This window comes from Mesoplodon bidens (assembly GCF_964165515.1).
Source record: "Mesoplodon bidens genome assembly, chromosome: 3".
In the NCBI taxonomy this organism is placed as follows: domain Eukaryota; kingdom Metazoa; phylum Chordata; class Mammalia; order Artiodactyla; family Ziphiidae; genus Mesoplodon; species Mesoplodon bidens.
This window is the reverse complement of record NC_138178.1, coordinates 61,788,016-61,815,558: the sequence shown is the minus strand read 5'-3', so window position 1 is coordinate 61,815,558 and position 27,543 is coordinate 61,788,016. Positions and strand designations below refer to the sequence as shown.

Genomic DNA, 27,543 nt, shown 5'->3' with positions numbered 1-27,543 from the left:
GGTTCTCCCAAATCTCAGTGCCTCCTTTCTTTGTATTGCCCTCCCGCGTGTAAGTAATTATTCCCTTTACACGAATTTTAGTTCTTGTCTCAGTTCGACTTTAATATCTTGCCCTCACCACAAAAACAGGCCTTCTACTGCTCTACTAGTTCCTGTGAGTATTGGGACCAGAAAGGTTAAGGTAAAGCAGAGTTATCCTGAAGATTCAATTAAATAATCCATGCTATTTAGCATAGTGTCTGCTTTAACGAGCAGACACCTAACGTTAGCTACTATTTTTTTATATCAGCATATTTATTGTTTCTTCAGATGTATCCTCTTTTACCTCTTCTTTCAAGTTCAGACCCTTTCACCTGCATCCTTATCAGCTTCTTAATTGTCCTCCCTGGTTTTGTGAGCATTCATTCAACAAATATTTGTCAACTACATGGTATGTGTCAGGCCTGTGCTAGGTTCTGAGGATACAGGGATGAATAAGGCAAGGTCCCAGCCTCGTTTGTTGGAAACAAATATATTCGTTATTGTGTTAGTCTGCTCGGGCTACCATAACAGGATACCACAGACTGGGTAGCTTAAACAGCAGACATTTATTTTCTCACAGTGCTAGAGGCTGATAGCCCAAGAGCGAGTCCTCTCTTAAGGCCTTGCAGATGGCTGCCTTCTTGCTGTGTACTCATTAGACCTTTCCTCCATTCATGAGCACTTCGCCTTGCAGATGGCTGCCTTCTCGCTGTGTACTCATTAGACCTTTCCTCCATGCATGAGCACTTCTGGTGTCTCTTCCTCTTTTTAAACAGACACTAGTCCTATTGGATAATGGCCTCATTTAACCTCAATTACCTCCTTAAATAACTCCTACCTCCAAATACAGTCCGATCTGTGGTTAGGGCTTCAATATGAATGGGGGGCGGTGAGGTGACACAATGCTGTTTGTAATGATTAGGAAAAGTGCTTTGCTGAACTAGTGGTGGAAACAAGGTAGCCTTGTGTCCCAAAGAAGAATTACTGATTCTTCGCTGGATGAGGTTTCAGGAAAAGCTCCATCTGAGAAAGTGACAATCCATTTACTATTGCTACATCACAAATCACCCCAAAACTTAGTAGCTTAAAACAATGGTCATTTTATTCTCATTATTCTGAGGTTTGATTGGGTTCAGCTAGGCAATTCTCACTTGGGGTTTTGTGCAGTTTCAGGCAGATGATGGCTGGGACTGGGATCATCTCAAGGGTTGATTGTTGTTGTCGGCTACAACCTCAGCTGTGGTTTCACCTGAACACCTACAGGTGGTTTCCCTATTTAGCTTTTTCACAGCAGGGTGACTGGGTTAGGGGAGGGAATTCCCCAAGAGGACCAGGCAGAAGCATTAATGCCTTTTGTGACCTAATCTTAGAAGCACATATTGTTGCTTCTGTCATAGTCTCAGGTCCAAATGGTTTTAAGGGGAGGGGACATAGAACACACCTGGATGGGGGGAATGTGAGCATCACATTGTAAAAAGAACATGTGGGATGGGACATCTTGTGGCCATCTTGGAGAACATATTCTGCTACAGTGACTTGCAAGGGCCAGGCCCTGGAGAAGAAATGGAATTTCTCCACAAGAAGATGGGGGAGTAAGCCCACCTAGGCAGAGAGGACCAAATGTGAAAAGGTATTTGGCTCGTTTGTGAATAGCAAGTTGGCCCTGTATTTAGGGCAAGGGCCTTATGGTAGAGGGATGTCAAGCGATGATGCTGAAAGGAGCCTTTTGTATCATGGTAGGTGATGGGAAAGCCATAAAGGTTTATAAGCAGGTAAATGATGCTAAGTTCTTTGCAGAGACTAACCAGTGGAATGTGAAATTTGAGCTGTGGCTGTAACCTATTTGACTGCTTCACGCTATTTTTGTGGGTAACAGACATCCATTGTTACCAACATTTCTCGTCACCCAGATTTTCAGCCAAAAGATGGGAATGTACAAGGAGTAGGTGGGTGCAGTACTGGTACCAGAATCTCATTTGGCAGGTGCGTGTGTGTTGTAGTTTGATCTTTCAGGAGAATACACACACACACAAACACACATATATTCACTCTCTTTCACATACTCAGTCAAAACACACAATTTGATATGACGCATAAAAAGGAAAGTCTTGAGACTGACGCTAGTTAAGAGTCCATAGAGCTTTTTCTTGTTTGGCAATGGTTTTCAACAGGTGAGATTTGAGAAGAGGTTGGGTGTTGTACAGTAAATAGAGGCATCAAAAATGACAGGACCTTAATACTGGGGATCTTAAAACAACCTTATGCAGGCAGATACAGAGATTGTCATCCAGCTTTCACAGGGAGTAAACTGGGGCTTGGAAATACTGATTTGCCGAAGATCACACAACTGTTGAATGCCCGAGGTGCAGCCTAAACCCATTTCTGGCTCCACATTCGTGCCACGTTGTTGCCACGAAGAGATTAAAGAAAAGGAACAAGTTTGTGGTGGAAGGTAACCATTTTGATTTCAGAGGAGGGGAAATGTACATTCCTGTGGAATTTTAGAGGAAACTGGGCCCTCAGCTGCCGACAGCCAGAGGCTGTAGTTGAGAAGCAGGGTTGCAGACCTTGGAGACTCCAGCACTTAGGCTGAGGCCAGAGACTGGACAACATCACCCAGGAAGAGAAAGAAGGGAAGGTAAATGGCAAGGGTGGGATTCGGGGAGGCACTGCCATCTATGTAAGGGGCAGGTGGGAAGGGACCGGGGAAATAAAGGATAGGAGAGGTTTCAAGAAGATGGTCAATGGCGAGCCCACTGCCACATCTTTCTAAAGCATGTGCTCCCTCCCCTGCTTCAGAATCGGGCCCTGGTCCTAAGGTTCATTGGGTGAATGATGAGCCCCTCATCGTAGCCTTCATTCTCCCTTACCTGGCTTCACCCTGACCTTGGAAACCTGTCTAGCTCTTCTCCCCTGTTGAAACTCTCCTAACCGGATCAGCATTCCTATTGTGTCCAGACACAAGGTTAATCCCTTTGTCTACATCTTTGCTTGTGTATGCTCCCTGTGGGTTTCAGTATCAGATAAATCTGGATTTGAATTTAGGCTTCTCCAGTCATGGCCTTTGGAATATTAGTTGACCCCCAGCCTCACTTTCCTCAGCTGCAAGCAGTGATGACTACTTCCCTATCTTAGAACATTTTGCGGATTGGTGTGGTCTGTCTGAAAATGCCTGCTTTCTTTCTCCGTCCAGAGCACCATCCAGGGTGTGGCCCAAGGACTGCTATTCCTGCCTCTTGAATTTGTCTTCTCTACCGTTCTGTATCTTACAGCGATTATGATTAGCTCTCATAATATCTCAGGTAGAGTGTGAAAGCTAGAAAGAACCTTAGGAAACGATTTACAGACAGTAAAACAGAAGAGAGGTGATAAGGACCACCATCCTTGTCTTTAAGGAATTTACGATCCAGAAGAAACTGTCCCTCATTCCCACCCCACCCCCAAGTCTCTAATAATACGGCCGGCAGCCCTGGCTCCCAGCAGCCTCTCTGCTAGCACAGCCACTTGTTCAGGCATTCAGCATCTGTTGCCTCACTTTATCTTCCAGTTGTTTCATCTGTGTCTGTGTTTTCTCAAAACTCACATTGTAATCTTTTATACATTTCTTATTGAGCTGTGAAATTCTGCCTAAGTGTCAAATGAGCATAATTTTGTCTTCTGGTTTTTTTACCTCCCCCCCCCCCGCCCTTTAATTTTCCCCGATAAGAAAGCACCTTAGGTAATGTGCTTGTTTACGTTTTAGTATGCTGTTGAAGTGCAGAGAACGATTCTTGTTCTGGTTGAAGTATTATAAAATATAACTAGAAAGCACACCTAAAAGTACTTTGTTTACTATCTGGCACATAGTAGTGTTCAATGATTTTTTTGTTTTAAAAAGCTACAAAGTAAATTTTTTCCTCTCTAAGATTTTTTCCTTTAGTATTCAGGACATGATTAGGTAGGGGATACAAAACATTCCTATGATGGTTACCTTGTTTTAACTCAATTTGTTCATTTGGGTTTTGTCTTGTGCTGCAAAATGTGAACATTGTTCCTTTCAGTTTTGTTTTTCTGTAAGTGCAGCTTCCTCCATTCTCATCTTTAAAGAATCAAACTCTTTAAAGTCTCAGCACAACTAGATATGGAGGTGGTGTTTATTGAAGTCGATTTTGAAGTCGTTATTTCCAAATATGGGTATATCCCTCAGTATCTGAACTTTTGCTGTCCAGACTCAGGACCCAAATCCACTTGGATACATTTTCTAGGTAGGGCTGCTTGGTGGGAATGGGTGTCTCACACTATCCAAACTCTCACTGTCTGAACATTGGTAGCCTACTAGAGTCTGAGAGCCAGGGATGCCTGTATTCCTGTTAAGATTCTACCCTTCAGACATCTAACGTTGCATCCAGTAGAAATAAAGGACACTTCGTGTGAGGTGGGATTGAGACCAGTTTACAAGGTGTGTTGGTTCATTATTATGTAAGGCTGTGAAAGGATTCTGTTTTAAATGTATCATTAAGAACCTTCCACATGCATGTCAATGTGTTTATGTGCTGAAAACTATACTCACTTTTAGATTATGTTTTTCCAGTTGACGAGAGTAATTATATGTGTGTTTGACTTTAAAGGAATAAGAACATTTGAGTATTTAAATGCCGTGCAGTAGGCAAAAACCTTTTCAAAAACTTGGGATTCATAGGGGAAGAATTAATAAAAGAATCTTTATGATGAGTATGCAGTCAGTTTTGCGTCGTGAGGAGGGATGTGTTTCTTCCTTGCCCTGTAAACCTTCCTTGAGTGATGTAAATAATATGTAGCCCACATGAGAACCTTTTAAAAATTGTTATTAAGTTCTAAAAGTAATGTATGCTTGTAAAAATTAGAAATATATCTGATGAAAAATAAAATTCCTCTCCCTTACCACCATCTCATTCCTCATCTTAGAGTTGGCCACCATTAATGATTTGATCAAGAGATTTTTAAAGGAGACTGGAAGGGAAACACTGTAGTTATATATTATACACTAAAATCCAATCCATTGGACCTTCTTTATTGATGACTTTACCTTCTGGTTTCAAAGCTACTCGGAATTAACCTGGAAGCACAGCCTTGTCACCAGAAGCTGTTTCAGTTGGTCTTCCAGCCCCACTGGCAGGGATGGCAGAGGCAGGAATAAAGGTGCCTGTGGTGGGGCAGGAAGACCTCATTTAGCTACCCAAAGTGTTTGGAACTTCTCGTTTAAGGGATGACTTTTAGCAAAGAAACATTGAAAATGTAAGCCAGAACTTTTCCATGCACACATAGGAGGGGCCATGCCAGGCAGCCTTATATGTACTTTATAATTTCTGTAGCACCAACCAAGTGATGTTGCACTGGCTTCTTACCAGCCTTTAAAGTTCATGGATAGGTCTGGTGAACACCTGCCAAGTGATGAGTTGTTACAGGCTACAGGTGCACTTAAGTCTTTAAGGCACCACTCAGCTCTAAGAATTTCAGCTGGGAGTATTTAGACATTTAGGTATTTAGTGTATTTTACCACCATCCTGATATATCTTTCAGGGGAAGATGGATTTTGACCAAAACTTTTATTTTGCTTACTCTGCAGCAAGCAGTGTTCCTAAGCATTTATTAACTTAAGCTTCACAACAGCTCTGAGTTAAATACTCATAGTACACCATTTTATAGATGAGGAAGCTGAGACAAAGAGAAATTAAAGTGACTTGCCCACGTCACACAGCCAGGGTGAATCCAGACAGTTTGGTTCTGCCACCATTTTCTCAGAAATGCTAAATTTGTGTTATCATGATACTTTATTCTGAAATGCTGAGCACCTGTCTTCTCTCTTTGTAACTAGTCTAAAAGTTTGCCAAACTGTTGCCAAGAGTCCTGTGTTCTGATCCTAAGACATACATCCAGATAAAGTAATCCTCTTTCTGCCATATGCTATTTACTTTCCAATTCAGGTTTCAAATCCACTTCATCTGCTTTTCTGTTTGAATACAGGCCTCTGAAACATTTCCCTGTTGTTAAATGCAAAGTAGTTGCCCCAGTGCTTCTGTTTCTTTCACACTGTCTCTTTCTTCCTTCCTTCCTTCCAGAGTCAATGCATGTGTGGATGTAGTGCTGTCAGGGGTGAAGCTCTTGCAGGCGCTTGGCCTGAATCCTGGGAATGGGAAAGATCACACTGAGCTGCGTTCGAGGAATGATCTAGAAGAAGCCTTCATTCACTTCATGGGGAAGGGAGCAGCTGCTGAACGCTTCTTCAGTGATAAGGAAACTTTCCATAACATCGCCCAGATTGCATCAGAGTTCCCAGGAGCCCAGGTCTGTTTGCCAGTGGTAAATTAAGATAGGGTGGGGAAAGACACCTTGTTTGTATGGTTTCTAAAAGCAACCAAGCAACTTTTTTCTCCAGTTTGCCCTAAGAGGGTAATTGTTAGGAATCCAATTCTACAATGTTTTTCTCTTTTTTTTTTTTTTTTTTTCTTTTTGCGGTATGTGGGCCTCTCACTGTTGTGGCCTCTCCCGTTGCGGAGCACAGGCTCCGGATGCGCAGGCCCAGCGGCCATGGCTCACGGGCCCAGCCGCTCCGCGGCATATGGGATCCTCCCAGACCGGGGCACGAACCCGTATCCCCTGCATCGGCAGGCGGACTCTCAACCACTGCGCCACCAGGGAGGCCCCTGTTTTTCTCTTTTTTGAAAACTGTATCTGACCTTCCTTTAACTCTGCTGTTTCTAGTCAGTCCAATTCAGCCAACGTTTATGAAGCGTATTTACTAAAATTTTGGTTCTGGGTTATCCCTTAAATTGCTCTTTTTTCGTGTTATTCAAGTTTAAGGTAGGAAAGATATCTACTCCAAACTTGTTTGGGTATTGCTTGGCTGATAACTTGCAGTAATCTCAATATGGCTGAGTCTTTCCTAAGCAAAACAAGGCCAAACCCACAGAGAAAGAGTTCTAGCCTTTGCCTGGGAACGAGGGAGCTGGGTCCTTACCTCTGCTCTGCTGGTCCAGAGCAAGTTTTCTCATCCTCAGCATTATTGACATTTAGGGCTAGAGAATTTTTCCTTGTGGGGATTGTCCTGCACATTGTAAGATGTTTAGCAGCATCTCTGGCCTCCACCTGGTAGATGACAGTTTCACTCCTCCTCTTCCCCAGTTGTGACAGTTAAAAATGTCTCTTGACATGGTCATATGTTTCCAGGGTCAGGGAGAGGAGGGATGCAAAATCACCCTGGTTGAGAACCACTGGTCTAGTTCGGTGGCTCTCCGACCTGAGTGTGCATCAGAATCACTTGGAAGGATATTGAAACACAGATTCCTGGGCTGCACTTCCAGAGTTCTGATTCAGTGCCTGTGGGGTGGACCTAAGAATTTACCCTTCCAGCTGCTTTCCTAGTTATGTTGATGCTGTTGTTCTGAACACCTTGTTCTGAGAACCATTGTTCTATAGGGTAGAGCCTCTCAGAGATAGAACTTAGAGCTCCCCAAGCCCACCTGGTGATCATAAACAAAGCCCTGGGGCCTGCATGGTCCAGACACTTCCTCAAGGCTCACACACCTGCTGCTACACTTGCCCTCACACCTCTTACCGGCAAGTTTTGGTTGTTTAAGCATCTCTCCACCCCACCACGTCTCACCCCCAAATTTTCTTAGCTAAAATCTTCCTTTGGCCCATCACCCCAGTCTGGGTGTTACTTCTGACAGGGGGAGCTCTTAATGCCTTTTTTTTTTTTTTTTTTTTTTTTTTTGCGTTACGCGGGCCTCTCACTGTTGTGGCCTCTCCCGTCGCGGAGCACAGGCTCCGGACGCGCAGGCTCAGCGGCCACGGCTCACGGGCCCAGCCGCTCCGCGGCATGTGGGATCTTCCCAGACCAGGGCACGAACCCGTGTCCCCTGCATCGGCAGGCGGACTCTCAACCACTGCGCCACCAGGGAAGCCCTTAATGCCATTTTTGATTGGTACCTTTCATAGACCATTCTTTGTGACCACTTATTTTGATAACTATTAAGATTTTAAAGTTTTTTTTCCCTTTTTGTCTGCGCAGCGCAGCTTGGGGGATCTCAGTGTTCCCCAACCAAATCCTAACCACTAGACCACCAGGGAACTCCCGAGATTCTTATCTTTTATGAAAGAACCTTGATAGTTCTAAAAAGATGGCAAGTCTACTGCTTAAAAGTCTTTTAAGATTGTGGTATTTAAACCACCAGTTTGCTTTCTATTTTAGTTTCTTATGCCTTTTGTTTCATAATGCAAACATTTTTTTCTACAGAAATTTTATCTAGCTTTTACATCATCTAAATTATTTCTTAACATTGTAAAACCTAAAATGTGTTATTTATCTTCCACTAGTGTGACACTTCATTTGGTGCCTTGTCAAACTCCCTTAAACTATAAGGCAGATTGACTGGTAAACAGCAGTTAATAATAACTATTACATGAAAACTCTAAAATCCACTTGATGGAATCTTAATGTTTCACCCAAGATTTTTAGTAAATTCTTGTAGCCACCATAGTAAATAAAAAATTAAGGTTAACATGTTAAAAGGCCAAATTTCAGCCTGTATATCACAAAGTTTTAAATTTATCTATAGTAAGCCATTACTGTCCCACCTGAATCCAGTGATCGGTCAACACAAACCTTGGTTGGGCTGAAAGTGAGGTCTAGCATCCAGAGTTGAGTTACTTATTCTGTGCCTCTGCATGGGACTGGGGACTAGGAAGGTGAGGTGGTAACGTTCCTCCCAGGCAAGGCTGTTGATGAGGTTTCTCAACTTTCATAATAGAGCATCCGCCATATTTCGTACTTGTCAGGTTTCCAAAACACGTGAATCCGTCCTTAGCACAATGGAATACTAGCCTTGAATCGCTTGCTCTTCTCCTCTAGGTCCTCAGCTGAGAGATGTGGTGTTTAGGAGACAACATTGTCCTCTATTGGAGTCTGTTACCTTTAGAATTTACTCCCAGGAAAGCTCTTATGTTTCCTGATGCATCAGTGTGTTCTTCCTTTCTTAAAATCTAGCAACAAACATTTACTGAGCACTTATTGTAAGAAGACAGTCCTTGCCCTGAAAGAGCTAGACATGTCCCCAGATGATATTAGCCCAAGTGGACAAGGGCTGTAATGGAGGTTTGTTCTGAGTATAGGGGTGGCGAGTAGCAAGGGATCTGTAATCCTGCCTGGAAGGGGGGTTGTGGAGGTGGAGGTGGCCATGGGAAAAGGGAGACAGAAGGCATTGCAGAAGAGGTGATGCTGCAGCTGATACTTGAAAAGTGATCAGGGACTTACCAATGAATGAGAATGGGGAGGCATCCTAGTCAAAGCAGCATGTGCCAAAGGCACAGAAACAGGGAGGAAGGCAGACTTGGAGAGCTGCAGGCATGGTACAGAAGGGAGGGCAGGAGATGGAAGTAGAAAGGAAAGCAGGGGACAGATAAAGAAAGGCCTGTGTGCCTCACTTAAGAGTTGGATTTTAAAACTGATTCGGAAAGATACATGCACCCCAATGTTTATAGCAGCATTGTTTACAATGGCCAAGATAAGGAAGCAACCTTAGTGTCCATCAGTAGATGAACAGATGAAGATGTAGTGTGTGTGTGAGTGTGAGAGAGAGAGAGAGATGGAATATTACTCAGCCATTAAAAAGAATGCAATTTTGCCATTTGCAGAAACATGAATGGACTTGGAGGGTATTATGCCAAATGAAATAAAGGCAGACAGAGAAAGACAAATACTGTATGATATCACTTATATGTGGAATCAAAAAATAAAACAAACTAGTGAATATAACAAAAAAGAAACAGACTCACAGATAAAGATAACAAACTAGTGGTTACCAGTGGGGAGAGGGAAATGGGGAAGGGGCAATAAAGGGGTAAGGGATTAATAGGTACAAACTATTAGGTATAAAATAAGCTGCAAGGATATATTGTACAGCATGGGGACTATAGAAAATATTTTATAATGACTATAAATGGGGTATAACGTCCAAAAATTGTGAACCACTCTATTGTACACTTGTAATTTAAATAATATTATATATCAACTATGCTTTGATAAAAAAAATTGAGTTAGATTTTAGTTCACTGTAGTATTTATTGATTGATTTTTAGGAGGAGACTGTCATAGTCATCTACTCATTTTAGAAAGGTTACAGTGCTGAAGATAAGGTCTATCCATGCTTGTCATATTTCCTTTTGTTTCCTTATCTGTTCCGGTTGCCTGGAAGCTCAAGGCCAAATTTGATCTACAGTTAAGGCAATTATACTAATTTCCAAGGGTTGCAATTTGTTTTTTCCACCTTTCCTTATAATTCACTGTCTGTTAACCTATGGGGTTAATGTTTTTATTAACCTCATCTGTATGTACTTATAAAGTCACTGCAAATTTTTTTTGGAAAAAAATGGACTGTAAATTAATTCAATAAATCAAAACATTATTAAGCTTGGGTAACATAGTTATGCTAAAATACTGTCTAATAACCTTGAACTGTCTTATAGCACTATGTAGGAGGAAATGCAGCTTTAATTGGACAGAAATTTGCAGCCAACTCAGATTTAAAGGTAAGTCAAATTCCCAGATTAAAACCTATGTCCTTCACTAGTGTTTAAGTAATTTTAGAAGTAAGAATGAGTATCTGTCTGTTCCTTGATTCAACTTGTGCCAGACCCTGGGGCTCTTGTTAGGAATATAGTAGTGGAAGGAGAGGAGTGGTAGCTAATGCTTTCTGAGTGCTTACTGTGTGCCTGACGATGTTTCTAGTGTTTGATATGGATTACCTCATTTAATCCCTGCAACAGCCTGTAAGGCTAGTTGGTACTCGTGCTGGTACTGCTATTCTCTTGCTTTCCACATGAAGCTTGAGGCATAGGGAAGTTCATAGCTAATAAGAAATAGAACAGGGACTTCCCTGATGGCACAGTGGTTAAGAATCCGCCTGCCAGTGCAGGGGACATGGATTCAATCCCTGGTCTGGGAAGATCCCACATGCCACGGAGCAGTTAAACCCGTGCGCCACACCTGCTGAGCCCACGCACCACAACTAGTGAAGCCCACACTCCTAGAGCCTGTGCTCTGCAACAAGAGAAGCCAACACGATGAGAAACCCGCGCACCGCAACGAAGAGTAGCTCCCGCTTGCCACAACTAGAGAAAGCCCATGTGCAGCAACAGAGACCCAACGCAGCCAAAAATAAATAAATTAATTAATTTTTTAAAAAAAGAAAGAGGGCTTCCCTGGTGGCGCAGTGGTTGAGAGTCCGCCTGCCGATGCAGGGGACACAGGTTCGTGCCCCGATCCGGGAGGATCCCACATGCCGCGGAGCGGCTGGGCCCGTGAGCCATGGCCACTGGGCCTGCGCGTCTGGAGCCTGTGCTCTGCAATGGGAGAGGCCACAACAGTGAGAGGCCCGCGTACCGCAAAAAAAAAAAAAAAAAAGGAAAGAAAGAAAAGAAATAGAACAGTTCTAACCTAGGACCCCAGAGTCCATGTTCTTGAGTACCTTATGTAATGGTTAAGAGCACGTGGGCTCTGGAGTCAGTGCCTGAGGCTGGGAATTGTACAGTGATGAGAGAAGACTTAACTGGCTGTTCTGTGAGCCTGGATCCAGAGTGTTGAAAAATGAACACCAGTAGATAAGGACATGTCTTCAAGTCTTAAGCCATTTGGTTTAAGTAGAATTAAAAATTACTGCTATGTTCAAAATAACATCTGAGTAAGAAGCTCTTTTGCTACAAGTGGAATAGATCTGAGGGGGAAAGACAGCAAGGAGGTTATTGCTGCTGTCTTGCTATAAAATGCTTGCGGTTTGGATAGGGTAGCCAGAAGAGGAGAAGCCTATCTAAAGCCTACTAAAATGGAATCACTTGGTGCTAGGCCATACATGGGGCCAAAGAAGATAGGTTTAACAAAGATGATTCTAGAGTAAGTGAACTTGAGAAGTGCAGAATAGATGTGGCTACTGACGACAGAGAAAGGAAACCATAAACAGTTCTCAGAAGCCCAGAGATGGACCCAAAAATTCAGATAAATGTTCAACAGTTTGAGGGGAAAAAATTCACATGGAGCCACACTACACCGAGGGATGGATGTGCTTAGATGTGGAGAGCATATTAAAGTGTGAACATTCACATTTAATAAGAGTTAAAGTTTTCATAAAATATTAGGGTGTGGGAAATTTTTTTAAAAATAGTCATTATCTTTATAGATAGTAATTAACTCCCAAACAGAGAATATTAGAAATTACAGGGCTGACCTTCAGAAGTATTACCAGCTAATGGATGGAAGAGAAGGAAAGATCAGTCATAAACTAATTAGAGAGAACCCAGGCCCTTCCCATCAGAATCCTGGGCATTTGTATGGGTCCATAAAAGGCCACTCTCTTGACCCTGAGAAGTAATTCTGGCCCTGGAAGTCCTGGGTTAGATTGACCTTTCAATATTGCCCTCGTCTGGGACCAGTATTTGCTGTTGGTCTCTGGAGAAGCTGGGCCTGAGACCAGTCCGACTGGAAAGCATTCTGATTTTTAAAAAAAGGAAAAAAAAAAGTCTGGCCTTGGTAAAAGATTGAGGAAAGAAAAGGGATATCTGTTACTCAGTCCTCACAACAATCTGATGAAGTTAAGGTATTATCACCGTTTTAAAGACAGGAGATCCAGAGAGGTTAAGTAATGTAAGAGATTAAGTAATGTGCATAGGGTCACTTAGCTAGTAAATGAAGGAGCCAGGATTCAAACACTAGGCTCTGCCATGACCTCACCACCTTATACTGCTCTCTCAGAGAGATTCAGTTTAACTTGCTGAAATGCTTCTCGACATGGACCAAGTGATCATCTGAGAACGACCACAGATTAAGGATTAGGTATTTTCCAAAGGCAATAATGATCGTTAACACTTTCATAGTTCTTACTGTATGCCAGGCACTGTCTTAAGTGCTTTACATTATATTAACTCATTTGATCCTCACAGTGCCCCATAAGGGAAGTCTATTATTATCCCCATTTTGTAGATAGAAAAAATGAGGCATGGAGAAGTTAAAACTGTTGAAGGTCACATACCTAGGAAGGAGTAGAGCTGGGATTTGAACCCAAGTAGTCTAGCTCCAGCATCCATGCTCTTTACAACCAAGCTATGTTGTCTCAGAAATAGACCCTGGTGAATATAGTAAAGGTAAAGTCAGTGGAATGGTGAAGTAGGAGCCAGATTGCAGAAGAGAGCAGTGTCTTTACAGAATATATTTTGGAATTTAGCCAAGAATTATAAGTAGATGTTGGATCTTGTCAAATGCTGCTTCTGCATCTATTGAGACAATTGTGTGGTTTTTGTTTTTTAACTTTGGTATATGGTTATTACATTGATTTTCAAATGTTAAACCAGCCATGTATCCCCAGAATAAACCTCACTTGCTTTTGATGTATTACCCTTTTTATATATCGTTGGATTCAATTTACTAAAATTTTGTTTAAAATTTTTATATCAATTTCCCTGAGGGATATTGGTCTGTATTTTTCTTTTTTTTTTTTTTTTTTTTTTTTGCGGTACGCGGGCCTCTCACTGTTGTGGCCTCTCCCGTTGTGGAGCGCAGGCTCAGCGGCCATGGTTCACGGGTCCAGCCGCTCTACGGCACGTGGGATCTTCCCAGATTGGGGCACGAACCCGCGTCCCCTGCATCGGCAGGCGGACTCTCAACCACTGCGCCACCAGGGAAGCCCCCTCTTTTCTTGTATATCTGCCTGGTTTTAGTATCAGAGTAATACTGACCTTATAGAATGAATCGGGAAGTATTTCAATTTTTTAAAAAAAGTGTGTAGAATTGGTATCACATCCTCCTTACATGTTTGTAGAGTTCACCAGTGAAGCCCTCTAGGCCTGAAGTTTTTGATACGGGAAGGTTTTTTTTTTTTTTTTTTTGCGGTACGCGGGCCTCTCACTGCTATGGCCCCTCCCGCTGCGGAGCACAGGCTCCGGACGCACAGGCCCAGCGGCCATGGCTCACGGGCCCAGCCGCTCTGGGGCACGAACCCGCGTCCCCTGCATCAGCAGGCAGACACCCAACCACTGCGCCACCAGGGAAGCCCCCGGGAAGGTTTTTAACAATTTCGATTTAATAGATAAAGAGAAATTCCGATTTTTTATTTCTTGAGTGAGCTTTGGTAGTTTTACCTTTCAAGAAATGTGTCCATTTCATCTAAGTTGTTGAATTTATTGGCATAAAGTTAGTCATAATGTTCCCTTATTCCTTTAAGGTCTGTAGAATCTGTAGTGATGTTCTCTCTCTCTTTCCTGATACTGGTAATTTATGTCTTTTTCTTTTTTTCTTTTCCTTGATAAGTTTGGCTATAGGTGTGTCAATTTTGATCTTTTCAATAAACAATGAGCTTTCAGTTCTACTGATTTTTTTTTCTGTATTTTTCTCTTTTCTATTCATTGGTTTCTGTTTGCTTTGAATTTAACTTTCTGGTTTATTAAGGTAGTAGCTGAGGTCACAGATTTGAGACCTTTGTTTTCTGGTACAGGGCGTTTAGTGCTATAAACTTCCCCTTAAGTACTATTTTAGCTGTATCCCACAAATTTTGATACTTTTTGTTTTTATTTTCATTCAGTTCAAATGCTTTCTGATTTCCCTTTGATTTCTTGAGATGAGGTATTTAATGGCCCATCTATGTACTACTTAGAAGTGTGTTATTTAGTTTCTAAATATTGGGAGGGTTTCCAGATATCTTTCTGTTCTTGATTTCTGTTTGAATTCCATTGTGATCAGAGAATATGCTTCTCTGATTCCTATTAAATTTATTGAGACTTTTATGACCCAGAATATAGTCTATCTTGGTGAAGTTCAATGTACACTTGAAAAGTACATATTTTTCTGTTTTGGAGTGGAGTGTTCTATATATAAATGTCAGTTAGGCCAAGTTGGTTGATAATGTTATTCAAGTCTTCTATATTCTTAATGATTTTCAGTCCACTTGATTTACCTAATACTACTGAGAGAGGGGTATTGACATCTTCAGCTATACTTACGGACTTGTCTGTTTCCCTTGCAGTTCTATAACGTTTTGCTTCATGTATTTTTAAGCTGTTATTAGATGCATAACTCTTTAGAATTGTTACCTCCCTCCATGAATTGACCCTTTTATCATCACCAGGGATAAAGAAAATAATTTCATAATATTCTTTGCTGTGTAATCTATTTTGATTAAAATAGCCATTCTAGCTTTGAATCGTGTTATGATATATCTTTTTCCATCCTTCTGCTTTTAACCTATTTGTGTCTTTATATTTAAAATGTGTTTCTTGTAGGCAGTATATAGTTGGGGCTTGCTTTTTAATACACTTTGACATTCTCTGTCTTTTATTTGGGGTGTTTAGACCATTTACATTTAATATGATTATTGCTATATCAGATAGGTTTAAATCTGACACCTTGCTACTTGTTTTCTTTAGTGGTTGCTTTAGGGTTTATAATGTACATTTTTAGCTTATAACAGTCTGCTTTCAAGTGATATTATTAAATCACCAGATAGAATGTAAGAACTTTAAAATAGTATACTTCCATTTCTCCCCTCCAGTCTTTATACTATTATTGGCATATACTTTACTTCTAGATAGGCTATAAATCTCATACTATGCTGTTAATATTTTTCTTCAAACAGTTAATTATCTTTTAAAGACATTTAAATAATAAGAAAAAGATCTTATATACTTATCCAGAGTTACCATTCCTGGCGTTCTTCATTCCTTTGTTTAGATCAATATTTCCATCTGGTATCATTTTCCTTCTGCCTAAAGGATTTCCTATTTCCTGTAGTGCAGATCTGCTGGTGATTAATTCTTTCAGATTTTATATATCTGGAAACTCTTTTAGGCTAAATTGCAGCAGGATCTGTAGGGCTTACTCAGTTTTTTTCTGTTTCTTAGGGATCACTGTCCTTTGTTGCCCAGTGCCCAAATGTTTTGAAAACCATTATTTCATAAATTTTATCTGTTTTGTTGTTGTTTCAGGCAGTAGGGTAAATCTGGCCCTTGTTATCTCATCTTGGAAGCTGAAGTTCTAGCCAAGAATTAGAGAAAAGAAATAAAATTATAGGGCCAAGACTTTTCAGAATTAGCAAATAGCGAGCATGTGTCGAGAGGGAAGTGTATTTTCACCCACAAGCTGGGATTTCTTAGATGCATGAAAATGCCTCTGTACAAACAAGCAGTTAATTAGCAAGTAAAAATGCCTTTGGAAGCTTCTGGATGGGACATATCAAATCTGAAATGGTGACAATCATCTTTGAGGACTTTCCTTCGAATCCTGGTCCAGGCCCTCATGGTTCAGGGGCTTTGAGTCTGTTAACCTGGTCATGAGTGGGGCCAGAGCCGGCATGGCAGAAACAGCAGCAGGTGTGAAATGGCTTCCAGAAGGAAAAGCCAGGAAGAGGCCCAGGTTGGAGTTGAAGAAAAGGTTTTTAAAACGTTGCAGAGCACCTCCCCCCATACTGTCTGAATCGAGGTGCTCTTTAATTCTTCTATGTGGAAGGCTATCTTGTTCACAAAGCAGCTAAGTGTAGTAGGGAGCCTGATCCCACAAATTAGTTCCCCTGGTTGATTATTGTGGTTCTTTTCTATACTGTGTAAATTCAAACAGTTGTTTTCATCTGGCAGTTTTGAGCAGACAACATCCTGTATTTGTTTGCCTACACAGGATGTGAGTCAGTTAAGAAAAGAGAGAAAGTGAGGTACAGTGTGTCTTAGTCTGCTCAGGCTGCCCTGATGACAAAATGCCATAGACCGGGTTGCTTAAACAACAGAAATTTATTTTCTCACAGTTCTGGAGGCTGGAAAACCCAAGATCACAGTTCCAGCAGGGTTTGGTTTCTGATGAGAGCTCTCTTTCTGGCTTGCAGACAGCCACCTACTTGTGTGTCCTCACATGGCCTTTCTTTAACAGGTGTGGTGAATAGAGATATCTCTCTCTCTCTTCCTTTTCTTATAAGGCCACCAATCCTGCTGAATTAGGAACCCACCCATATGACCTCATTTACCTCCTGAAAACCCTATCCAGATATCATCACATTGGCAATCAGACTTCGACATGGGAACTTGGGGTGGGGGTGGGAAGGCCACAAACATTCAGTCCCTAACAGGGTGCATGGGATTCAGCAGCAGCCTAGGTACCTGTGTAATATTTGTGACATGGGTCTTTTGTCAGCCTCTCATTTCTGGGTACGTTGTGTCTATACCCCCCAGGCCCTGGTAGTAGCCCCTCTAGTCCGTACCTCCAAACCAAAAGCTTTCAAAATTGGATTTGGAATCCAGTGTTTTGTTGAAATGAATAGAAGTGCTGGATGTATCTTACTGAACAGATTCCATAGGACAAGGGACAGATCTCCTGATAGACTTCGTATTGCTTGTCTCCAGGTTCTTCTTTGTGGTCCGGTTGGTCCAAAGCTGCATGAACTTCTTGATGACAATGTATTTGTTCCACCAGAGTCACTGCAGGAAGTGGATGAGTTCCACCTCATTTTAGAGTATCAGGCAGGTAAGAGGAAATGAGTAAGTAATGGTGTAAACCTGGTCAGAGGGCTGTGTGTTGTCAGATGGCGGTATCACTGTGCTAGAAATTTATCTTTGTAAATTGGCAGGATCCTGTTCTTGCCTTACCAAAAGCTTCCTGGCCCCTGGTTCTGCTGAGTTGGTACTGACCATTGTCTCAAGGGAGAGTGATATAGAGTATTACAGCACTGAAGAAAATTCCCAGGTCTGCAAATGTAATTGATCTGAACCTAAGAGATATCAGGCTGTAGGAAAGCAAGCATCTTGAATAAAAATGAAAATGTGTTAAACACATATATATAAAGTTTTTCTTTATTACTAAGATGAGAGAAGGGCAGGTAAAATCTGCTGAGCTCTGTGCTGGGTTCTGCCCTAGGCCTTTCTGGCCAGCTGTTCCAAGCTGCTTACGGTTAATACCAGGCCTCTGGCAAACTTCCTTTGAAGCATTTTATTTTCCCTTGGGTGCATAAGTGGAAGTGTTTTGTATATAACAACACATTTTATTCCCCATTACATAATGTTCCAATGTTTATAACTCCAAATCCACCCCATCCCACCCTACCTGCCCCGAGTAGATTTTATGTGTTATACAGGCTACAGATCTGATTTCTGAGAGAATCCTAAATACCTGAACGTATTCTAATTTTGTTTATTTGATTCCATGTATTTTCCCTGCTCAGAACTCAGACTCTTGAATTTCTGATTCAATACATTATTAATTCACGTTAAAGATTCAAGCATCTAAACAGACTAATTGGTACCTTAAAGCAGTACTTGCTTAATATGCATCAGTGAACTGCTTCCAAGTCAGACGATTAAGAGAGCCTCACCTACTAGAGTAATTTAATATAAGATACCAAATAGTGTATCTTAAAAATTATGCCTTCCGCCAAGTACAAAAAAAATAATTGTTTCTTGTTTCTGGTTCTCTCTTGGGTGCTTACTAGAATGAGGGAATTAGGGAGGGCAGGGTCAGAAAATTAGAGACAAGATGTTGGAGTGGGCAGTTCCCATTTGCACAGTTTCTGAGTTTCTCTCAGTGGGAAATCAGAATGATGGCTCTTACTGCCTGAAGGTAGTGGTATGGAGTGAGCTGCTCAAATGAAAGGCGTGAGCAAGTCTGTTGCCTGGAAGGATCTAGAAGAGCTGAAGGTATGCCTTTGAGGCGCTGCTGCTGCTGCCAGTTCCAGATTCATCTCACGTCCGCTCTGTTGGCGCTCACATCATGAACTTGGGACCTTTCTGGTCCCTGTGCCTGTCATTTTCCCTAGTGACTACAGAGTAGAGAGACTAGTTTCTTCACCAAGACTTTGCTGTTGTATTTGACAGCTGTGCCTTGTATGTGGTTCAGAAGACAGCACAACTTATCTTGAAAGGAGATTGTCTCCATCCTTGGGTTTACAAGCTTCTTATTTCAGTTTTTCTTTTCTATGCCTTATTTTTTAGTACAAAGCGGTGGCCTTCCACTCAACTTTATGTAAAGTTACATTTTCATCGGCCCCTGGAGGAAACCTAGTCTAGCAGCCCTCAGGTCAGCTCTCTTAACAGAAATCCATCCCCTGCTTCTCTCTAAATGAATAATTCTCAGAGGGGATTTGTCAACTTTTTTTTTCCTTCTCTCCTACCAGACCTTTCCAGAGAAGCTTATTTTCAGGCTTTGGGCTGGGGATCCAGTGAGTCACTGCATAGGTTTTGCTGACTTACTGACTGAAGGGCAAGATCATAAATTGAGAGAAGGGATCACTTAAGGGAATAAATTCAAAGCTTAGTGAGAAAAGAGGGGCGTTGAATATTATTACGGGCTCACCCTGTCTGCGTTTCAGTCATTTTGCTTTTCGGGCCACTCCATCAGTCAGTCCTGCGTCCTGTGGAAACTGCCAGCGAACAGCTCTCCACATCCCTCCTTGTCTTTGCCTTGCGGAAGCCTGTTTATTTTTGCCTCTCTCACTTTTTCCCTGAGGAAATTAATTTGTTTGGAATGCCATGTGGCTCTTCTCTCCTAGGTTAAGTTAGTGCTTCTTCGCAGTTTCACTCTGAGTGGCATTTCCAGGTCTCTCCTCGTGGAGAACACTCATGTTGTGTGTTTTTCCCATTGTACAGCGTCTTGTTAGTTGGGGAAGTATTCGTTTAGAATTCATACCCGCATCTTTTGTGTCATGGACATTGGAGTCATCGTTTTGTTCTCTTCCTCGTGTGTTCTTTTGCTGATTCAGTCACGTGGCTATATGCTGGGTGCGATGTGAAGCAGTAGAAATATGATGATAGAAGAAGACACAGGCCCTACCCTCAGTCCACATTCCCTACAGGAGGTGGAGTCTTGTTGAATAAATGATTGCACAGTTATGTGCCAAGTCCTGTAATAGGGCCCAGTGGTAGCCCAGGGAAGGAGGTACTGTAATCCAGTCTGCTTGGAGGTGGCAGAGTTCAGAAAAGCTTCCTAGGGAAGGCCGTCCCTGTGCTGGGTCTTCAGAGATGAAGCAGAGTTGGAATGCTGCTGTCAGCTGTGTGGATCACCACTGGGTATTTTCTTTGGACAAATAATAAGGCATGGGCCAGGAGTTAAGAAAGGAACGTGGTATTTTAACAAGTATAACCATTGCATCAGGTTTTAGGAAATAGGTGATGTTTTCTTTCCTGTTGTACAAATGACCCACGTATGAAATGTTTTTCAGAGGAATGGATTCGGTAAAGGTGAACTCAGAGCAAAGGAAGGATGGGTTTTCCCCGCCTTGACACCTGCTCTAGAGTAAGCCCCTCCCCTCCCCCCACGCACACTCTGCAGGGAGACGGGGCTGCTGTTGGCAGAGGAAGCAGGAAGCAGGGCGCTGACCCGGGGGCCACATCAGCCGGCAGCGAGGAGACCCTCTCCTGGGGTGGCTGCCGTGGGGAAAACCTTTCTGAAGGAATAGCCAGTAAATGATAAAACCAATGAAAGACTAGCCTTCAGCATATGGACTTTGATTTTGTAAATGGGACCGGTCCTTTGCGTGGAGGGAGAGCTGTGTAACCCTAGGTCATAAATCCTTGCCCCCCAGTCTCGGGCAGTGCGCCAGGCTGGGGGTGACTGCTCCTCCTGGTGCTCAGGGGACATGGCCTCCAAGGCACTGCCTCAGGCTGAGTTTTGAGATTTTCAAGACTTCAAGGAGAGGAATGTGGGATGCGCATGGGATGGCACTGAGTGAACTTGGAGAGGCCTCTCCGCCCCCCACTGCCCCCTCCCCTAGGACTCGGGCACTGGCGCACTCCCCTCAAGTGCTTGGCAGCTGGGGGCTCTCAGTTGGTAGTTCCCCACCTGACTGCACATCCGGGTCTCCAGGGGTGGGGCCCTGCCACCTGCACATTAAAATCTAGGTTCCGCTGGAGGCCCGTGCCGAGAGGCACTCCTGTAGCTGCACACAGACTCCCAGCTCCTGCCCCCGCCCAAGACCCCACCGGGGAGGGTCTGGCCTCCCTCTGCTTGAATCAGATTAGTGAACGCTGAGTGGGCACTCTGTGCAGGGGACTGTGACTGGGCTGTGGGAATCAGAGACATACAGTGTTGAGGGGGGATGGGGCACAGACCTGCAAAAAGTGAAGTAATGATACAAGTTTGAATACTAGTTAACATAGTATAAGAGAGGACTCAAAGCAAAGTGATGAGTCACCAGACCATGTAAAGGAGAATCTCTGGGTCCTCAAAGCAGTGAGAGTACACCTCAGGCTGGAGCAGTTGGCATCCCTTTCAGGAGGTAGTAACACTTGAACTTAGTCTTTTATTCATTATTTATTATTCCAAAGCAGCTCGCTCACGGGAGGCTAGAGCAGCCAGATACTCTTAGCTTCCGGATCAAGTGCCCAGGAACCACCAGTGGGCGGCAGGGAGGAGGAGGTACAGTCATTCCAGCCTCCTTAGGTCCCAGCTAAATGAAAGGTGCTGGGGCGTTACTGTGAGGTGGAAGGTGCTTTGGGAAAGGCAGCATGTCCTACATTCGGGGACCCGCATGGTGCCCACTGTGCACCAGTGTTTGGAAGTTGTGCTCTGCGACTGGGAGGGACACGGGCGTCCTGTGTTTGGACAGGAGAGCTTCCCTGGGACTCGAGGGGAGCTACTTGCCAGCTCCTTGACAAAGGCACACAGCACCCGTGCTGTGTTTCTGTGTTTTTGTGGGGCTGGGGTTGGGGTTTGGGGTTTGTTTCTGACCACCATCCTCCTGGCTGCGGCACCATGCTTTCCTTAGGCCATGGCAGCCGGGGTCCACTCAGCCAGAGGCCAGCCTGCCCAGAGCCAAGGCTCCAGTGAGGCCCCCGCCAGCCCCCGCACAGCTAGGAGACTTAAAGCCTCTTCCTTTTCTTCCCATTGTGTTGACTGGGCTTTTCTAGGGGAGGAGTGGGGCCAGTTAAAAGCTCCCCATGCCAACCGATTCATCTTCTCCCACGACCTCTCCAACGGGGCCATGAATATGCTGGAGGTGTTTGTGTCTAGCCTGGAGGAGTTTCAGCCAGACCTGGTGGTCCTCTCTGGATTGCACATGATGGAGGGACAAAGCAAGGAGTTCCAGAGGAAGAGACTCTTGGAGGTAATAGCACTGTTACGGAATTTCACAGATCGCAGCTAGTGTTTTCCTTCAGATCCCTGCCTCTCTCAGCCTCTGCAGCTTGTGCTGCCTTGCCCTGGGTCCTGGCCTCCCGGGACGTGTCGTGGCAGCCGAGAAGCCTGCCTCCCACTCCAGCGAGGCTCCTTACGGGGTTCTCTCAGGCACGGGCAGCATCTTGAGTAGGACAGATCAGAACATCGTCTTGCCTGAGCCTCTGCTTCCTGTGCTAAACTGAACGTGGCTGCAGACTGCAGTGTTTGTAGTTTGTGTTCTTTGTGTTTTCTGTATCATCTCATTCACATCAGCTGTGCTGCAGATTCACACAGCAGTTGAAGCTGAGTGCTCGGTTTAGGTCCCCAGGAAGAGGCTGGCTGCGTGAACGTGCAGGGGCGGTTCCTTGTGCGCTCTGAGTCCTTAACCCCAGTGCCTCTCTGCAGAGCCTGGTTTTCCCTGTTGGGAAATGCCTCCCTTGTCCACAGTGTCTGTGGCCGCCCACGTGGCCAGGAGCTTTCATGAGGATGCACTGCCTCTCGGGACCTGTTCCTTCCCTCTTGCCTGACTTCCTTCTGTTTCTGATGGCAGTGCTCTCCTCTTGCCTCTGCAGGTCATGACCTCCATTTCTGACATCCCCACGGGTATTCCAGTTCACCTGGAGCTGGCCAGCATGACCAACAGGGAGCTCATGAGCAGCATTGTGCATCAGGTAACCCACGGGCAGCACGGTGGGGGGGGGGGGTCACTGAGGTGTGGGTGTTGTCTCACTCAGACCTGGGTCCATGAGATCCAAGTCCAGGAGCCAGGACTGTGCTGGAACAGGATCTCCTACTAGATTAGGAATATGGCGGTGTTACTGATGGGCTCTTGGGGCGTGTTTCTCTTTCTGGAATGGGAAAGTTGGAAGTGAATGCCTTTTGCAGCAAAACTCAACGGAGAAAACTGAAAGCCCAACTTGGGTGCTTTCAGTTGAACTTCAAAAAGTTCAGAGAAAGAAAGCTTTGGGGGGCGCTTCACTCCCTCACCATCAGGCCCTGAAGTGTTCAGCCTTTCGACAGTAGCAATGACCGGATAAATCCAAGAGTGTGATGCTTAAGAGCACAGACTTTGGAAACCAGGGTTGGAATGCCAGCTTTGCCACTCGCTAGCTTTGTGAACTTAGGTTAGTTAACCTTTCATTTCTTGTCATTTAACCTCTTTAATGGGTAATATATTTCATGTGGTTCAAAACTCAAAAAATATTAAAAGATATACAATGAAGTCTCGCTTCCTCCTGCCCCGTATCCACTGTTAGTAACCTCTTTACTAGTTTCACCTGCTCCCTCCAGAGTTATTGTGTGCGTATATAAGCAAATATGGGAATATAGCCTTATTTTTTCATCCCTTTTTACCTCCAAATATAGCATAGCATACTGCATACACTGTTGTACACTTTGCTTTTTTTCACTGGATGCGTTTTGGAGATCTCCTCTTCGTCATCACTTGGTTAGAAGAAGCGTGTGGTGCATCCAGTGTCTTTAACTCCAACCAAAGCTGGGCATTTGGCGGTCTGCCCTTTGCTGTCCCATACAGTGCTTCAGCAAGTAACTTTGTATGTGAGTTTATTTTGCCCATGAGCAGGTACATGTGTATGGTAAGTTCTCAGAAGTAGAATTGCTAGATTGGGGCACAAAAAGCATTTGTAAGTTTGATATTGCAGAATTCTCGTCCATGAGCACTGTACCAGTTTACTTCCACTAGAATTCTCTACAAGTGCTTGTTTCCTCATATCCTTGCCACTGGAATGTGATTAAAAACATGCTTTCTTACCAATCTGACAGGTAAAAAGTGGTATTTCAGAATAATCTTTTTTTAATAGACTACTTTTAGGGCAGTTTTAGGCTCACAGCACAGGTGAGCAGAATGTAGAGCCCCATGTAGCCCCTGCCCTCCACACCCAGAGCCTCCCCCATCAACATCCCCTGCCCCAGAGTGGGGCATTTGCAACAGTCAGTGAGCCTACATTCACATGTCATCATCACACAAAGTCCATCGTTTACATTAGGGTTCACTCCTGGTGTTTTTCAGTATCATTTTTTTTTTTCTTTTTTACTTTTTGGCTGCAACTTGCAGCATGTGGGGTCTTAGTTCCCTGACCAGGGATCGAACCCGCACCCCCTGCAGTGGAAACGCGGAGTCTTAACCACTAGACTGCCAGGGAAGTCCCATTTGGTATAATTTTTATTCTCATATTTCTCTTTTTGAGGTTATTTTTTCACTTCTTTAAAAAGCCATTTTTATTTCATTTTCTGTGTAACTTTCTACTTAACCTTTCTAAGCCTCAGTCCCCTTAACTGTAAGATGGAGGCAATCCCTCCTTCCCTCAGAGCGTTACAGTAAGAAGTGAATGAAATAGAGCCAGTAGCTCAATGTCTAACGCAGAACATGCAGTAAACGGAAGTGGTGTTACATTAGCAAAGGGACAGGCCCTTGATTTTTTTTTTTTTTTTTTTTTTTTTGCCACACCGCACAGCTAGCGGGATCTTCGTTCCCCAACCAGGGATTGAACCCACACCCTCAGCAGTGAAAGTGCGGGGTCCTAAACACTGGACCACCAGGGAATTCCCAGGCCCTTGATTTTTAAAAAAATATATGCACGTGCACACACACCCCTGCATACCCACAGGGCTCATCTCTCTTGCACAAACATTCACCTTATTCAGGTCCCTGGCTCTAAGGAACGAAGTGCTAAGTAAGAAGGATAGCAAGGTGGACATAGTGGTACCCCTCAAGATAGAAAACCATGGCTCTTGTTTGGTGCCCTTTCACACACAGTGTTATTACTAAATTCAGTCTTCCTAACCCACACCTGCCTAGAAAGCTTAGATCAGACGTGAAGCCACTCTCCTTGCTTCTTGGTGTTGTGTGTGAGGAACCCTTACAACCCTGCCTGTGGGCTTCTCCACTGTACTGGTGTGACACCTGCTGACATTCGGGAACCGAGAGTCAGGCCTCATCGGTGGTGAGAGCCTCTGCTGTGTGTGCAGAGGCAAAAACTGGGCACCGTGGAAAGCAATACAGAGCGTACCCCTCTGCCTTTGTCTTCCAGCATATAAACAGAAGACTGGCTCTAATACAGAGTTACTGCAACTTTCCAGTTGACCGCAAGTGATGATGAGCATGGAGATAGGGGTGTAATAGCCAAAACAGGGACCTTGATCTGTCACTTCCCCCCGCAGACTTCAGGAGCAGGGAGTCTTGTAAAGAAGAAAGCTGCTGGCCCTACCTGCCTTCCCTGACATTAGTCGTCGGCTGTGTCCTAGGATACTTAGGAGCTAGATGTCCATCAGAAAAAGACCCGCATTCTGTTTTTGTTAGCAGGTCTTTTCTGGCGTGACTTCCCTTGGGCTGAACGAACAGGAGCTGTTGTTTCTAAGCCAGTCGGCCTCTGGACCTCACTCTTCCCTCTCTTCCTGGACTGGTGTTCCTGATGTGGGCGTGGTCAGCGACATCCTCTTTTGGATCTTGAAGGAACATGGGAAGAGTGAAAGCAGAGCCTCAGACCTCACCAGGATCCACTTCCACACGCTGGCCTACCACATCCTGGCAACTGTGGATGGACACTGGGCCAACCAGCTGGCGGCCGTGGCTGCAGGAGCTCGCGTGGCCGGGACCCAGGCCTGCGCAACAGAAACCATAGACACGCGCCGAGTGTCTCTGAAGGCGCCCCGCGAGTTCATGACCTCCCGTTCGGCGGCTGGCTCCAGGGTCATGTTAAACCCAAACGAGCCAGTGGTCGAATGGCACAGGGAGGGAGTGTCCTTCCACTTCACACCAGTGTTGGTGTGTAAAGATCCTGTTCGAACTGTGGGCCTCGGAGATGCCATTTCAGCCGAAGGACTCTTCTATTCAGAAGTACACCCTCACTAGTAGGAAGATTGTTGTGAGTCATTTTTCTGAAGGAGGAAAACTAGCCAACCTAAGAATGACAGGAATTAAGTGGTTTGGGAAACAGGATTGAGAGTGTCAAAACCGTTTCTAGATCTAGTTGAAAGACAGCCAAAGAAACAACAGCAGATTAAACTGTACCAGATACATTCCAGCCAGTTGACCATTACACAGAAACATTTCAGGTTTTAATCAAAATTCAGCTATTTACTAACGAGACTGGATTTTTCTTCTTGTTTTTTGTTGTTTGTCTTTTTTATGTTGTGTGTTACAGGGGTGAAAACTTGATTCCCAGATCCCCTCTTCAAGTATTTTAGGCCTGACTTCTTTACCCACGAGAGCATGTCGGTTTGGAGAAAGCACTCCTCCTTGCCCACCTCGGGAGTGCGTGCTCCCTCACCCGCTCCCCTGTCTCTGGTAAAGTGCAGTGTGAGTTCTCGCGTTCTCTCCGCTCAGCGCCCATGGCAGGATCATGATTTCCATTCAGTGTTCTAATGAAAAAATTGAATGAGCACACCTTCTCAGTCTTCTGCTCTCAAACTTAGGACAGAGCCACAAGTAAGGACAAAATAGGCCCTCCTGTGCTTCAGAGACACAGCAGAGGCTGGGAGCCTCGTGGTTCCCTTGAGGGAGCTAGTCACTCTGCAGTTGAGGAGCCTGGCTGGCTTGCAGGGTGGGGCTGTGAGCTGAAGGGCTGCGCCTTCCTGCCCTGGCTCCTTAACTGTAGGCTGGCTGGTCAGAGGCTCCTGTGCCTGGGCCCAACCTCATCGCCCAGCTCTGGACGTTCTTTCTGCAGTAGAAGACTGATCTATGTTCTTTCTGATCCTTGAAGGCATCTTACAACTGGAATATGCTTCTGGGTGTATAACAGATCATGTGTGTTTTACATTGACACATCACATCCATTAAAGAGTTTGACCTCATAAGAGTCCCAGGATCATGAATAAATTTGTCACGTTATGTATTTATTTTTTATAAATCAAGGAGACTTCAGCGTGCTTTTAAATATTAAAAACAATTTACATTTCAGGAGTCCGAAGTCTGTTTGTGATTGATTTCATTTCTACGACGACTCTGGAGCCATAAATCATTTTGATCTTGACTTGTGACTTACATGTTCCTCTGCTCTTGAGGTGTTTGATTATCTTGTCTTCCCCATCACTAGGTTAGGCAGCCCCTCACACTGAGTCTGAGCTGTAGGTCTGTCTTCTGGTTTAAAGTGACAGAAGAGGGACTTCCCTGGCAGTCCAGTGGTTAAGACTCCATGCTTCCAATGCAGGGGCACGGGGTTTGATCCCTGGTCTGGGAACTAAGATCCCACATGCTGTGCGGTGCAGCCAAAAGAATTAAAATTAAAAAAATCAAGTGACAGAAGATACTAGTATCAAGTACTTGAGCCAGTATGACCCAGCAGTTGGAAAGAGTGTGGTGAGCCTTCTCAGTATGTTCAAAGAGCAGTATAGACACGTGCCAGCTGGTGGCAGGCCAGCTTAGGTCACAGGTAATCATT

The 27,543-nt window shown here is 44.1% G+C and overlaps 1 protein-coding gene across 3 annotated transcripts in view; it reads left to right on the top strand.

The window, feature by feature from the left end:
- Positions 1 to 27,065, top strand: part of ADPGK (ADP dependent glucokinase) — a 28,087-nt gene extending 1,022 nt beyond the window's left edge. The window contains exons 2-7 of one of the 3 annotated variants that reach the window (XM_081229380.1): positions 6,099 to 6,324; positions 10,504 to 10,566; positions 17,404 to 17,524; positions 21,898 to 22,094; positions 22,717 to 22,815; positions 25,467 to 27,065. In XM_081229380.1, coding sequence (XP_081085506.1) covers positions 6,099 to 6,324; positions 10,504 to 10,566; positions 17,404 to 17,524; positions 21,898 to 22,094; positions 22,717 to 22,815; positions 25,467 to 26,015 — 1,255 coding nt within the window. In that variant the 3' untranslated portion in view covers positions 26,016 to 27,065. Of the gene's footprint in view, positions 1 to 6,098; positions 6,325 to 10,503; positions 10,567 to 17,403; positions 17,525 to 21,897; positions 22,095 to 22,716; positions 22,816 to 25,463 lie in introns of all 3 variants that reach the window. The other 2 variants (XM_081229379.1, XM_081229381.1) reach the window with 2 other exon arrangements.
- The last annotated feature ends 478 nt before the right edge of the window (positions 27,066 to 27,543 follow it).